Source organism: Marmota flaviventris, chromosome 2 (genome assembly GCF_047511675.1).
Source record: "Marmota flaviventris isolate mMarFla1 chromosome 2, mMarFla1.hap1, whole genome shotgun sequence".
NCBI classification, from domain to species: Eukaryota; Metazoa; Chordata; class Mammalia; order Rodentia; family Sciuridae; genus Marmota; species Marmota flaviventris.
Window position 1 is genome coordinate 134,204,474 of NC_092499.1, and position 15,576 is coordinate 134,220,049.

Below are 15,576 nucleotides of genomic sequence, written 5' to 3' on the forward strand. Positions count from 1 at the left end.
GCTCCAAATTCCTCAATAGGACACCCATAGCACAAAAGTTAATAACTAGAATCAACAAATGGGACTTACTCAAACTAAAAAGTTTTTTCTCAGCAAAAGATACAATAAGAGAGGTAAATAGAGAGCCTACATCCTGGGAACAAATCTTTACTCCTCACACTTCAGATAGAGCCCTAATATCCAGAGTATACAAAGAACTCAAAAAATTAGACAATAAGAGAACAAACAACCCAATCAACAAATGGGACAAGGACCTGAACAGACACTTCTCAGAGGAGGACATACAATCAATCAACAAGTACATGAAAAAATGCTCACCATCTCTAGCAGTCAGAGAAATGCAAATCAAAACCACCCTAAGATACCATCTCACTCCAGTTAGATTGGCAGCCATTAGGAAGTCAAACAACAACAAGTGCTGGCGAGGATGTGGGGAAAAGGGTACACTTGTACATTGCTGGTGGGACTGCAAATTGGTGCAGCCAATTTGGAAAGCAGTATGGAGATTTCTTGGAAAGCTGGGAATGGAGCCACCATTTGACCCAGCTATTCCCCTTCTCGGTCTATTCCCTAAAGACCTAAAAAGAGCATGCTACAGGGACACTGCTACATCCATGTTCATAGCAGCACAATTCACAATAGCTAGACTGTGGAACCAACCTAGATGCCCTTCAATGGATGAATGGATAAAAAAAATGTGGCATTTATACACAATGGAGTATTACTCTGCATTAAAAAATGACAAAATCATAGAATTTACAGGGAAATGGATGGCATTAGAGCAGATTATGCTAAGTGAAGCTAGCCAATCCCTAAAAAACAAATGCCAAATGTCTTCTTTGATATAAGGAGAGTAACTAAGAACAGAGTAGGGTCGAAGAGCATGAGAAGAAGATTAACATTAAACAGGGATGAGAGGTGGGAGGGAAAGGGAGAGAGAAGGGAAAATGCATGGAAATGGAAGGAGACCCTCAGAGTTATACAAAAGTACATACAAGAGGAAGTGAGGGGAAGGGGAAAAATAATACAAGGGGGACAAACGAATGTCAGTAGAGGGGACAGAGAGAGAAGAGGGGAGGGGAGGGGAGGGGAGGGGGGATAGTAGAGGATAGGAAAGGCAGCAGAACACAACAGACACGAGTATGGCAATATGTGAATCAATGGATGTGTAACTGATGTGATTCTGCAATCTGTATATGGGGTAAAAATGGGAGCTCATAACCCACTTGAATCAAATTGTGAAATATGATATATCAAGAACTATGTAATGTTTTGAACAGCCAACAATAAAAAATTTAAAAAAAATAAAAAATAAAAATTAATCACCACATTAAAAAAAAAAAAAAAAGAAGAAGAATATGGTCTCCGGAAAGCAAAAGTACCAACATGACAGATGCTCTTTGAAGGGTTGCTTCTATTATATTCTTGAACAAAAATTCATGGTATGTTGCTGAATAAATCATGTGAAGTCAAATAATAAACACATGCATTTAAAAAGTGTAATGAATATCATATGCTTTTAAAAACAAGATTATCTTACTTGGGTGCTTTGGCTCAACAGCAACTCTCACAATAGGTGTGGCTTCAAAGTTAAGTGGTATAAATGGTGGGCAGGATGGCAGGCTACACAGTGTTGCGGATTTTAGCACGAAGTCTTGCAAGCCTCCTATTCCTGCAGGGAGAAAAAGATCCATAGGGTCAAGAAGGATAGTTAAATTCTGAATTTATATTAGAAAAATAACAGCTATCAACCTGGTATATATGTCTCAGGGCCAAACACCTCCAAAATGTTGCAAAGAATGAGGCAGAGCTGTAACATGTCTCTATTAATTTTTTTTTTTTTTTTTTTTGCCTAATCCACTGCATATGGATAAAGGAAATTTGAGACTTAATTATGTGATGTTGCTATGGAGTACCTGAACCTAAACTACTCCTCAGCCAATTCCATACCAATCTACTCCAGACTCCTAGCTGACCGTTGCATGAGACTCTGAAGGATACTCATTTGCCTTTGAGCAGATGGCAGCAGACAGAATACCCCAGGAGAGATGAAATGGACAATCTGAATCTCACACCCAGAATATGAATGGCCAACATTTTAAAGCACATTAAGAAACATGTACAAGGCCACTTTTGTGTCTTTGGGTTATTGTAAAGACTGGGGAGGGGAGGAGGGAAGAAGCAGTTATAGGGTTTGAGGAAAGGTGAAAGAAGAAGAAAAGGGTAGGCGTATTTAGTCAGCATCTGCTTTTGCATCTTGGGCAAAAACAACCAAGGAAAGGAAGAAGGATACCACTTTTCTGCTTTCAGTTGGCCAAGTAATGGGCGGGGGTAGAAAGATGGGAAATCACCTGACCAAGCAGTCAGCCTGATGGAGGGGAACTGAAGCACAGGCTTTAGACACACAACTGGAAAGCAGCTGAGAGGTTTCCTACTGTCTGGCTACATAGTGTGGATACCTCCCTTTGATACCTCACCTGAATGCATCCAGAATTCATCACCCCACTAAATTAGAGGAGAGCTTCAAGTGTAAGAAAATATTACTTATGTTTTGCTAAAATCTGTTGTCTTCCCATCTCCACAACTTTTTTGAGCTCAGTTATCCAAAGGTCCACAGAAAACACGCTTCTTCCATTTGCTCTAAATTCTCTTAGAATTTTTAAGGAATCTGTCAGATCCTTCTACCTTGGTTCAACTCAGGCTGAATATTATTAGGTCTTTTAGCTGTTCAGCTCAGGGCCTGATTTCCGGACCTTTCCTGTGCATGGGACCCTACTGACTACAGTTTCCATGGTGCTAAATCCTCTCTGTGCCCCCAGCATAATACTTCTTTGGTCAAAGCCTACATTCCTTATTTCTGTACCTCTTGGCATAGCACACAGAAGCCTGTATCTGGCTACAGCTCTGCATGTCTCCCCCTGGAATCATGATGTAACAAATCTGGATGAGTCCAAGTTTCCACCAAGACTACCAGAAATAATATCATCACCAGTGATGCTAGGAGTTCAGGAAACCTCACAGTAAATATTCCCCTTCAAACTTCCTTCATCGTGCTTTTGACCTCTGATCAGCATGCATTTCCTTCCTGCACACACAGCACATGGTTTCAATGAAACCATAAATGCTGCTCTTTCCCACAAGGGGCACAAGCTGCAGATGATCAGTAAATTTTGAATACTGTCTGTTTGAACTTCTGGTTTATATTTTGCTTTTCCAATTACCAAATCTATCTTGCTATTTAGATATGCCCAGATCTGTTGACCATGATTATAATTCCCCCAGAAATCAGAAAAGAAAAAAGTCAATACCATAATATCCCTAGACTGGGAATTTTTGATAAAGGCAGTGCTCCAAAGACAACAAGACATTTACTACCTGTATTACATGTCACTGTTCTTACTTATTTTAAAACATAATTCTAAAACCCCAAAACAGGTTATATGGGTGAATCACAATTAAGTAACTTTCTAGATATGCTACAGGACTATTTTCACTTCAGTCAAAATTATGACAAAAATGAGTGATAGTTTTGTCACATAAAGTAGGTTTGTTAAAGCACTTTTCAACTGGGAAGGGGGATGAGGGACATGTTTCCCCTGGGGAATCATTTCAGAATTTCTGAGACAGGAGAAGAAGTCCAAAATTAATGTGGCATTGATTTGGTTTTGTTTACTACATTTATTTTCAAATTTCAAGGATTAAAGAGGGTGTAAGTTTTTTTAATTGTCAAAAATAAAAAGCATATAATCTTAAAAAGCTAGAGAGAAATAAAAATAGGTTGAGGAATGTGAACTCAAACAATTCACTGGGCAGCAAAAATTACTTTTTTGTAAACACCTGTAACTTTTGTCTGGTTGAAGATAGATGATCCAAGTCCTTTCTTATCGTCATTCTTTTTTATACAAAAAATAATATTAGATAAATTAACAAGTTAACTCTATCTCACAGACAGGTTAAGAGATTACAATATCTAATTAAATGCTGAGTTTTTCAGCCCTTCCTAGGTTCTTTACCATACCGTGCAAATTCTTCTTAATAAAAAACTAGTATTTTTAGTATGTATACATTGGCAGGCCAAATTATTTTCCATGCTGTCCCTAATGTTATCTTTTAAAAAGAATCCCAGAAACAAACAATTTCAATAAGAGCATCTTTTAGCATTATTTTCCAGAGACTGAAAACACTGGGGCCTGAGAAATGGATTAGTTTTCTGTTGAAAACTTTTTTCTCTTTCTAAGAACTCCCTGTTGCACAGGTTGACTCAATCTAGGATGAAGTTACACTGACAACAGGAAGATGGTAAAACCATTACTGAATACTAATCTGCTTTCTGAGGACCAGCCTGCTGGTTGTCTGGATAGAAGACAGCATTAAGAAAAACTTGAATTTGTAAAGTACTCTTACATCAGTGTAATAGAAGGATTACTAAAATTAAAAAAAAAATTTTGTGGGTAAATATGTTAATAATACTCTGGCTAACAGACAGTCCCTTAATCTTTTATTTCAAACTGACTTTAACACCCAAGAACATCAACCTTAATTTGTTTAGGCTGGAATGAGTGATTCCTTTAAACTTTGGCAGGAAATGTAAGTTACACATCATGGACATCCACACAGCCTCAGATCTGTGATAGCCTGAACACCACTTTGGAATAGGTATCAGGATCTTTTTAGATTCTTAAGATGGCGAGACTCTGAGAACCCTTGATTTTGGAAGATCACCTTCTACTCTGGGCCCTTTAGTTTTTGTATATCAAAGTAGCCCATATTCTCTGCAGCCAATTGTGTGCCCTGGTTCTGTAGTTTCCTTAGAAATTCAGAGATTGATGCAACTACAAAGAGTGTCAGGCAACCTACATACTTTATAACCCTTGCCATAAGGCAGGTGGGCAGGTAGGTACATAAATATAAAAAAAGGCTTTTCCAATATGCTTGGCCAGTATCACCAAAGTAGATCAGTACGGGTTAGCTAAGCTTTCAGAAGATGGGTCAAGTCTGTTCATTATGCTAAACAAGTCCATTAAATCCATTTCCCTTTAGCTTCTTGGTGTTATGGAGACCCTATGGAAAATTCTGCAATAATGACATCACTGTGTCATTTTTTTTTTCATCTCACAGGAACAGATGGAACTAATAATAGTTCTTCAGCAAGCTTATCAAGACCTGTGGGTCCTTTTCTTAGAAGAGAGAGTAAATGAGGAGAAAAAGTAACACCCTAAAGAATCAAAAACTTTGTGAGATGTGTACAATGAACACCTTTGTCTGTATTAGAGAAACATGTCCCTCAGTATCCTGAACAAGGAAGAGAGTTATAACTGTGCATCACTATGCCCCCCAAAAGGATCCAGATCTCCATTCCTATGGAAAGAGACTGACCCAAAGGGAGTTTGGCTCTCACCAAAGGAATCAGAAATTCATCTTGGGCTTTGAAGCAGGGTAGAACGCCTGAGCACTGCCTAGTATTTTCTCTAAGAAAAGAGAAGGGCAGTAAAAAGAGTCTTTGTGTGTGTGTGTGTGTGTGTGTGTGTGAGAGAGAGAGAGAGAGAGGGAGGGAGGGAGAGAGAGAGAATTTTTTAATATTTATTTTTTGGTTTTCAGCGGACACAACATCTTTGTTTGTATGTGGTGCTGAGGATTGAACCCCAGGCCGCACGCATGCCAGGTGAGCGCGCTACCGCTTGACCCACATCCCCAGCCCTTCTGGTTGTCTTTTGATATGTCACACTAGTACAAAAAGGATCTACAAGAGGCTAGCCAAAGGAGAAGAGGTAGTATGTAATTCATTAAAATATTTAAAATAATGTTTTCTACAGGAACAGAAATACATATATGAAGGATTGATAATATGTAGTCTTGTAATGGTGGGGAAGGGGATTCCAGGACACAGTCACAGCATAGACAAAGCCCAAAGTGTTCTAGGAACCTGAAATAGTTCAGAATACCTAAAGAGTACAAATAAAGGGCTAGCATGATACAAGGCCAAAGGTAAGAGAGGTAGGTGATAAAGGACCTAAATATCATGTGAAAAAGCTCAGACTTGATTCTGAAGGCAATGGACACAGAGAAATGCTAAGAAACTAGAGAGCTGAGCTGGTGATGTCAAAGTTATGGTAGTTTGCGGGAAGTTGGCAAGAAGAAACAAGGATAAAACCCAAATTTCTGGCTTGACAACCAAGCAGATAATTACTAGTTCAAAGCACTTCTCTGCCTTTCTTATAGTTTTATCATTTTGGTTATCATTTATATTATTTCTTTATATAATAAATATTTTTAACTGTCATATTTTTTTCCAGATATTAGTTTCCCTTCTTTTTTTGCATCTGTTTTTTCTTATGAGTGTTTTTCTATGTGACACTCTTTTGAGTGTTTTCTTGGTGACTAAGATCCAATGCTTAGAAAGTTCTGTTTTCAAAGAACTGACTAATATTTAGTCAACTTTCTGTTAGTCTTTCAGTGATTTGAGTTTTAAGGGCAAGAACACAAACCGGGTACTTTGTAAAGCTTGTTCAATGAATGAATGAACAAGAACACTACTACTGTCCTTATAGAATTTAAAATTTGGTTGTGGGCCAAAGACAGATAAACAAGCAATTGTAATGCAATGTGACAATTATATCTTTTTGCTCATGCAGAGAAAGTGAAAGTGTACAGGAAAGGTTCCAGACTTCCTGGAGAAACTGACATACAGAAGTGGGGAGATAAGTATGCAGAGGAGGTGGCAAGGGTTCAAGGTGTGGGAAATGGCACCATTGGAGGCCCAAGGAAGAAGTCAGGTTCCTTACTGACAGCTGCAGTGTAGAGTATAAAGCATAACTGAAAAAGCCATTTTCGTTCCCTTTATTCCCACTTCCCTGGGATCTTGCAACTGCCATCAATTCCTTCCTTCAGTCAACATGTATTTTTGTTCAGCTTGATCTAGAATCAGGGGGATTAGAATTTAACTACAGTTTTAACCATATGCAATAAATGGTAGTGGCAGTGATGATTATACACAGATTTATAATCAAATTTAGAATCAAGTTTAGTGTATGATATGAACTACATATTTAATTTTTTTGTATGTATTAGTTAACTATGAAGAAGGATGTAATAACATTTTTATAATACATAAATTCATATTCATAATCACATTCATTTATAAACTTTATATCCTGTCCCACTGACCTAAATTTGTATTTTGTATAGTAACACTTGCTTTTAAGTGATGCTCCTTTTAAATGTAATTAATTCCAACTCAAATCACCTAAATAAATGGGGGTATTTACAAAGGCCATCATGAAAGGAACATAAAATACTTAGTTGAGAACAATGCTGGAAATTTGTTTGAAGACAAAAAGCAAAGAGAAGAAGAAACAAGAAGAGATATGGCTTTATGGGACCAGGAAATCATAACCTGACTCCTTCTACCTTTGAGCCCTAAATATTTCCAATTAAAAACAGAAAACAGGTCATTTCTGGATGAAATGGCAACTCCAGCACAGGTACACAAAATATCCTGATTGAAATGATCAAAGCAATAGAAAAATAAGGAAACCTGAAGGACTAGGTGAAACTAAAGAAGGGTACCACCAGCTGTGAGCTATTTCTGTTTGCTGTGGATCAGATTAAAGAAAAATATTAAGGGTCAATTCTTCTCTCTTGAGCAAGCAGCATGACTTTGGGGGGTGGGGATGCATTGCCAGTGAAGTGCTGTAGTCTGTTACACAAAACAAGTGGAAAAGCATGAAGAGACCAGAAAAAGACCAACGTAGGTGGGAATGTGGAAATGGTGAAGGGGCAATAGTCCCCGACAGGAGGCCCTATGAATACAAAGCACTGAGATAATTAGCCAATGAAATGGAAAAATAATTAATAATATAATTGCATCTGTATCATATACTCTTCAGAAAAATAAATTTTATACGGTTCAAAGAAATAAATGTGAAATATAAAAGTTTTAAAACATAAATCTCAAGATATTAAGACTACAGACTCAATACATATCATTACACTAAAAAAACTTCATAACAAAAGATACTGAAACTACAAAACACATGTTTCCAATGTCCTAAAAGAGAGAATTGTACACACACCCAAAGATCAAGTAAAAATCAATGAGAAACGAATGGGCAACCCAACAGGCATACAGGTCAAGAATATAAGCAGTTCTAAGTAAAGACTAAAAAGAAAAAGAAGACTTAGGTAGTCAAAAAACAAATAAAAGGATCCTAATCTCATTAATAAAAAAGTAATGCAAATCAAAAGATTTTATTTCACACCAACACAAGTGGTATAAGTCTGAAGAAACCATTCATTGACAAGTATGTGCAAAAAATATTAGGTTTTGTATACTGTATGTATACTGTGTGGTACAACTATATGGCAGAAAAATTCTGCAATGTCCAACAGCAGGACTGTGCAATCACCAACCTGATTTCTAGGTGAACATCCTAGGGCAGTGCTGTAAAGAAGTACAACAGTGAGCCAAGAGTGGTAATGCTTCCCTAGGTGATTTAGTAACTGACAAGGGCATTTCTGGTTGTCTACTACTGGTATTTGCTGGGCAGGGGCAAGTACTTTATAATTTATCCCATAAAGGAAATTATCCCCTTTGTAGCTTTTGAGAATTGTGTTGGATAAACCTGCTAATAATAATCTGAGCTTAAATCTAATTCCATTTTAATAACAAATTATTTTTTGCAGTCTGAATTTTTAAGAATGGAATTACCATGCAGATCAATGGAAGAATGAACCTGTTCTGAAAGCAAGCTATTTGCTGTTACCAACAGCCATTTATGGCAACTGAGTCATCAATGTGATACCTTTCTAACAAAGTACATTTGTAACTGTCACATAAGCTTGATGACTCCAAGTATCTTACTTAATTATACCTTCTAGTACATTTAAACTAGAGCTTTTATGTACTGAAATGCTTGATTTTATTACAAATAATTCCCTTTACATTATATTTCAAGTATTTAATGTGTTTGAAATTATGTAGGCAGGCAGATATTTTATCTTTGAATTTCACTTCTGGGTGGAAAGGTGAAGTTATAGTTGTATAAAAATAATGTTTGGGTTTGATAAGATTAAGAATTGCTGCACTAAAGAGACTCATCCACGTGCACAAGGAACGTGTTCAGAAGTGTCCACTGCAACACTAGGATAGCAAAAAAATTGATGCAACCTTAAACATTCATCAACAGAAGACTGGATAAATTATGATAAGTTCATATAATTGGAATCAGCACACAAAATCTAGAAAACATACAAGGTCGCAAACAATATTGTTATGCAAAATTTTTAAATTATGTATAAAACAAGTTTCAAAAAAGAAAAAAATTCAACATATATATATGTGTGTAGCTCACAGATATCTACTGAACCCACAAATAAATTTTAAATCTTCACAAAAAGAAAATACATAGCAACCTTAAGAAAATGATTACTACGGGAGAAGGTGGGAGTTATTAATGGGATTAGGGAGAGATACAAGGGCTTAAGTTACATTTCACTTTGTATACAAATATTTGATATAATTATGAAAAAACATTAAATTAGTTAAATCTGGATTGTGGGTATGTGAACATTTATTATATTATTCATTTTGATATATTTAAAACTTTCTAAATGTTAATGATTGTTACATAGGATCACAACTGATTTTTATCTTATTTCTGTAACTACCAGATAATTAGCTTTGATTGAATTGATTTAAAAACTATTATCTTTTACAATTTATTTATCCAGCTGGGTGCAGTGGTGAATACCCGTAATCCTAGCAGCTCGGGAATCTGAGGCAGGAGGATAGTGAGTTCAAAGCCAGCCTCAGCACAAGCAAGGCACTAAGCTACTCAGTGAGACCCTGTCTCTAAATAAAATACAAAATAGGGCTGGGGATGTGGCTCAGTGGTCTAGTACCCTGAATTCAATCCCTAGTACCTCCACCAAAATTTTATTTATCAATTAATTCATTAATTATCATATTGGCAATTGAACCAGGGCTTTGTGCAAGTTAGGTGAGTGTTGTATCATAAGCTACATCCTTATCCCTTCTTATTTCTTATTTTGAGACAGGGCTCACTATGGTCTCACTAAATTGCCCAGGCAGCCTCAAACTTACCATCTTCTGCTTCAGCCTCCCAAGCTGCTGGGATTATAGGCTTTTGCCACCTGCCCAGCTACAATGCATGTACATTAACGTTATAACTTCAAATGCAAAAATATATAAGAAAAAATACATATATGTATATATTAAAATTTTTTTTTATTTGACTCCAAAGTGTCTATAAGGACTCTCTGGATAATGGGATTATAGATGATTTTCATTTTATTTTGTTTTTCTACATTTAAACTAATGGCTCAGAAATGTACTATTTTTAAAAAATATGTTTTAGTTTTTATAGTTGGACACAATACTTTTATTTTGTTTATTTATTTTTATGTGGTGCTAAGGATTGAATCCAGTGCCTCGCATGTGTTAGGTGAATACTCTACTGCTGAGCCATATCCACAGCCCCCAGAAATTTACTATCTTTATGATAATAAAAAATTTAAAACACATTTAAAAGTTTTTAAAATGTTGCTTCTGTGTCTTCAATGTTCACATTGTTTGAATTACCACGGAGCAATAAAACCTGGAATTATGCTATAAATGGACTAGATTAACATTAATCAATTTTGACCCCAGAATCTAAGACTGTGGTCTCCCGTCTGACTTCCAGACTTGGATTTCCCAGTGCCTGCTGCCCACAGAGAGACTTTGGATTCCTATCTGACAGGGAGCTGAAATGTTTTGTGGGTTAACCAAGGTCTTGAGAGAGGCCTGGGACAGCCTTAGACTGAAGGCTGGCTGTGATGAATCTCAGTCCCACTGACAGACCTCATCTCCAGATCCACTTATAGGCCACCTTGGCATTAGGCATGGGCCAGCAACACCTGGGAACACCGAGACCTTTACCACTGATAATGACCACTTTTCCAAGGGTTAAATATTGTCCTCAGTATTAGGAACTATGGAATTTATAAGGGGTTCTGTAGAATCTTGTAGTCTAATACATTATAAGTTACTTGAAAATAGTTGAATGGATATTTCATATAACTTCTGTGCTTTTTAGATTTATTTTATTAAATATCTACTAGCTACTCATGTTTACAAACCTTGTGCTGAACACCACAGGATAGAGACAGATGAAGAAATGAGAGAACTTGTATTTGATATGCTGTGTTTGTTTTTTAAATGCTCCTAAAACATTTAAAAAATTATTTTTTAACTGATTCATAAGATAAAAATTATACACATTAATGGAGTTTCATATCATGTTTCAATCAATACATGTATTACATTGCATGTTTAAATCAGGTTAAACATATTTATCTCCCCAAACATTTATCATTTCTTTATGATAAAAACTTTCAAAATCCTTTCTTCTAGCTTTTTAAATAGATAGTACATTATCATCTATGGTCACCCTATTGTGCAATAGCATAACAGAACTTTTTGCTCCTAAATGTAACTTGGTTTCCATTGGTCACTCCTATAGCATTTTAAAAACTCAGTCACATTGTTGCTGATTAATTATGCCAATCCCTGCACCTTGAAGCTTGAGACTATTGCCATATGTCTGCATCTTGATGTGGCATAGACACTATGGCACAGATACAGCTTCCTTGATATTAGAATCTCCTGAGGAAATGTAATTCCTAAGGGGAAAAAGTAACCGTATTAGAATGTTAACTAATTTTTAAGTAAACAGGTCATTTCAATTCAGACCAGTATCTTCTCCATCGTATGCATTATTTCCTGGTGAGAAGAAGCAACTTTCAAAGCAGTTTTGTTATCATAGACTGCAAATAAACTAAAAACAACATCTGACAAGTAACACAAAAAAGAATACTACAGACTTTGGAATAAGCAAAGATTTCTTAAACAGGTCATATAAAGCACTAATCATAATGGAAAAAAACTGAAAAATCTTAGACTATATTAAAATTAAGAACTTCTATTTATCAAAAGATAACATTAGAGAGCAAAAAGCAACTCAGAGGGTTGGAGTTGTGGCTCAGTGATAGAACACCTGCCTAGCATGTGAGAGGCATTAGGTTTGATCCTCAGCACCACACAAAAATAAATAAATAAAATAAAGGTACTATGTCCATCTACAACTGAAAAAAAAAAAAAAGAAAAGTAACTCAGAAAATATTTGCAATGCATATATCCAAGTAGGGACTTTTACACAGAATAAATAAAGAATGCCTACAAATCAATATAAAAAAGGTAGAGAATTAAAAAAAAAGTGTGCAAAGACAGGCTTTTCACAGATAACTAAAAATTAATGGTCAATAAATGAATGAAAAGAAGCGAAAGTTCACCAGTCTTTAGGGACATCAATGCAGGATATTACCCCATACACATAGAAATGGCTCAAATGAAAATGAAAACAAAAGCAAGTGTTAGCAAAGACAGGAAGCAACTGGAACCTTTAGATACTTCTAATAGAAACATACATTCATATGGTCACTAAGCTAAAGCTTACAGTTACTCTATGACTCAACAATTTCTCTTCCAACAGAAATGTGTATGTACACTCACCAAAAGACATGTAGAAGAATGTTCAAAACAATAATATTCATAACGGCCAAATACTGGAAGTACTTAAATATCCACCAAAAGAAGAGCAAATAATTAAATCATGGTAGTCACACAAGACAGTGATGAGAATGAACAAATCACAACCACGTGCAATGTTGTGGATGAATCTCACAAACAGAATGTTGAATGAAATAAGCCCAACACAAGCAGGCATTCCATATGATTCAATTTACATATAATATGATTCAATTTAAAATCAGGTAAATCTAATTTATGATATTAGAAGCCTAGAGAGTTGCTACCCCTAGGGGTAAGGAGGGCAGTAACTGGGAAAGGAGATGGCTTCAGGGATGCTGGTAAAATTCTGCTTCTGGATCTGGATGTTAATTACACTGGCATGTATTCAGTTTATGCAAAATCATTAAGCTATGCATTTGTGATTTGCATACTTTTCCATATGCATATTATGCATCAATAAAAGGTTACTTAAAAGTTACTTGACACAAATTACATGGCTATTTTAAGTGCTTCTGAGTCTTTCAGAGATGCCAATAACTGCAACTAATAATGATAAATTATTTCAGAGCCTTTAAAAAACAACTGGCAGCAGAAGAGACAGCACCTGGTTTGTCTCCTTGTATCTTTTCCCTCCACATCCTCCAGTGACTAATAAAATTAGTCTCGCATTGCAAAGGCCTTACAGGGATTCTCTTGAGCATGTCTGGCCTCAACCAGATTGCTTCCTTATTGCCGAAAGTGCAGCCAAGCCTCCTCCTGGCTGCATATTTCTGTCCACTCTCTGGTTCTTGACATATTGTGGTTCACACAAGAGTTTCGTTTTAAATATCCACTGGAAGATGCTCAAAAAGGTTTATAAAACTACCATTTGTTGTTGGTCTTCTTCATTTTTTTTCAAAAAACAAAACAGTCATCAGAAAACACCATGTTTTTCTACTGTTGCCTTTATAAAAAAAATCCATGTGTCCCCTTCCATACTTACCGTCTACCACTGCTAAAATCTAACTACCATTAGAATATAATCTCATCATGGGGAATATTTCTTTGGTGCTGAGAAAATACGCTGTAAGATGTGGATCAGCAAAATAACACAAAGGTAATTTCAAACTGAAAATTTCCACAGCTTCTAATAATGATGGCCTTATGAAGCAAATCTCTGGGGAAAGAACCATAAAATACTGTGAGGTGAGATTATCATTTCTAGTTCACCCAAATTAGAAGACTCACAAGGAGAAATTAGGGGCACTGGCTATTTTCACAAACAAGTATTTATTAGCAAACCCTGCCCCTTATGAAAATTGTTGCAAACTAAGAAATCCTACCATAATGCAATAAATAAATGCTGATGGAGCATCTGTGAAAAGTCCTTATGACAGAATAACACAAACCATTTTCTCAAGGCTACCCCACCTATGTCTATTATTACTGTTAAGATTAACAATAATTACCAAATTCCACCAACTTTCTGTCCCTATCAGTTTAGAGAAGGCCTTATTTGGAATGTATTCATCAACTAATCTGGGAACACCAGGGGCTGTTCTTCATGGGCCCATGAGTTCACACTTGCCATAGACACGTGGACATTAGTGTTGTCAGGGTGCTAATTCTGCAGGTGTCTCTCAAGTAGTAGAAATGCTTCTTCTTCTTTATGCTTCACTCAGAGGGTTTAAAACATGGCTGTTACCCAGCATTTTCTACACGGTGAGTCTTCAAAGTTCAACTTGAGGCTTCCAAAGTAAAAGGACTGGGAGCAAAAGGACTGGGCCAAAAGACAAATCAAGTGACAAGTAACACACCTTTCGTTCCACTTAAGACTAAGGCTTGGCTACTGGATTACCCAGTCATGGCTGGTTTCTTTTTCCTTAGTACCTCAATCCCCTACAGGGCCCATTCTACCAATTCTCTGGACATGTCTCTCCTCTGAACTCCAGAAGATAATGCAGTCCATGCTAAAGCTAATCCTTGGTACTTAACTTACTTGCATTACAATTCTCCATTAAGAAAATGGCTCATGGCATTTGGCTTAGGTGGCAGAGGAGGAGGCCGTACTACCAACTACACTCAAACTGTGGGAAAAGCCTTCAGGGAGATATGGAAGCAGACAGGTTTCCAGACAAATGTCATATCAAGTAAGCAAAATCATTTCTTAAACTGTCTGTTTTATTTAAGAGATTTCTTAAAAGCTTTGCAAGAAAGTTTTATAGTTTGCTTGTAAAATAGTATTGTCTCTGATTTAAAGACAGAATCACAAAATGTAAACTCCAACAAGTCCTCAGAGCTCATATGCTTTACCAATAAGGAATGTGAGAATAAAGTGGTGGGATCAATCCCAGATCACACAATCCCTGACAGCTCTGGAGAAAGCCCTGTTTTCCTGACTCCCAGGCCAGGGCTTCATCCTCTGTGCCATGTTTCCTCAACGTCTCCCAGATTGGAAAGTTATATTTTCCAGTGTCAAGAAACAGTCATAATGGTTCTACTCCTTTCCATAATCACCAAAATATCACTCACATGCCTCCCTCCATCGAAGAAAAGGTAAAAATGACCAATCTTTCTGGCAGAGGAGAAAGGACGTGGAGGAAGAGGTGGGGATGAAGAGGCAGTAGGCCACCATCTCTCCTGGAGAGCTGGTTAGGGCATGGAGACAGGGTGGGTAAGAATGGAAAGGACAGAACAATAATTCCCAGAGACCCCAGGGTCACACTCAAAATCATCTTACAAGAAGGGCAAAGGGGCTGGACAAATTAGTTTTGGGTGCTCTGTCTACAAATTAACATCACCAACTAGAACCCTAAGGAACAAATGAGAGGCAAAGTACCTTGACAATATAAATACAATATGGCAAAGAAGCTGAGAGAGAGCTCTAATTATGTTCCTCCACAGCTTTGACTTCTCTACTGACAACATTCAGACTCTTGGGCACTTGCTTCAATGCCATTTGGTTGCACTGTCTTCTTTATTCTTTCTAGCTGTACTCCTGCTCATGA

General features: G+C 36.7%; 1 protein-coding gene across 2 annotated transcripts in view; it reads right to left on the reverse strand.

The window, feature by feature from the left end:
- Efl1 (elongation factor like GTPase 1) overlaps positions 1–15,576 on the reverse strand; it is a 143,011-nt gene that overhangs the window by 39,294 nt on the left and 88,141 nt on the right. For both annotated transcript variants that reach the window (XM_071608574.1, XM_027921012.3), the window contains one exon: positions 1,541–1,672. In XM_071608574.1, the coding sequence (XP_071464675.1) occupies positions 1,541–1,672 (132 nt within the window). The remainder of the gene's footprint in view (positions 1–1,540; positions 1,673–15,576) is intronic.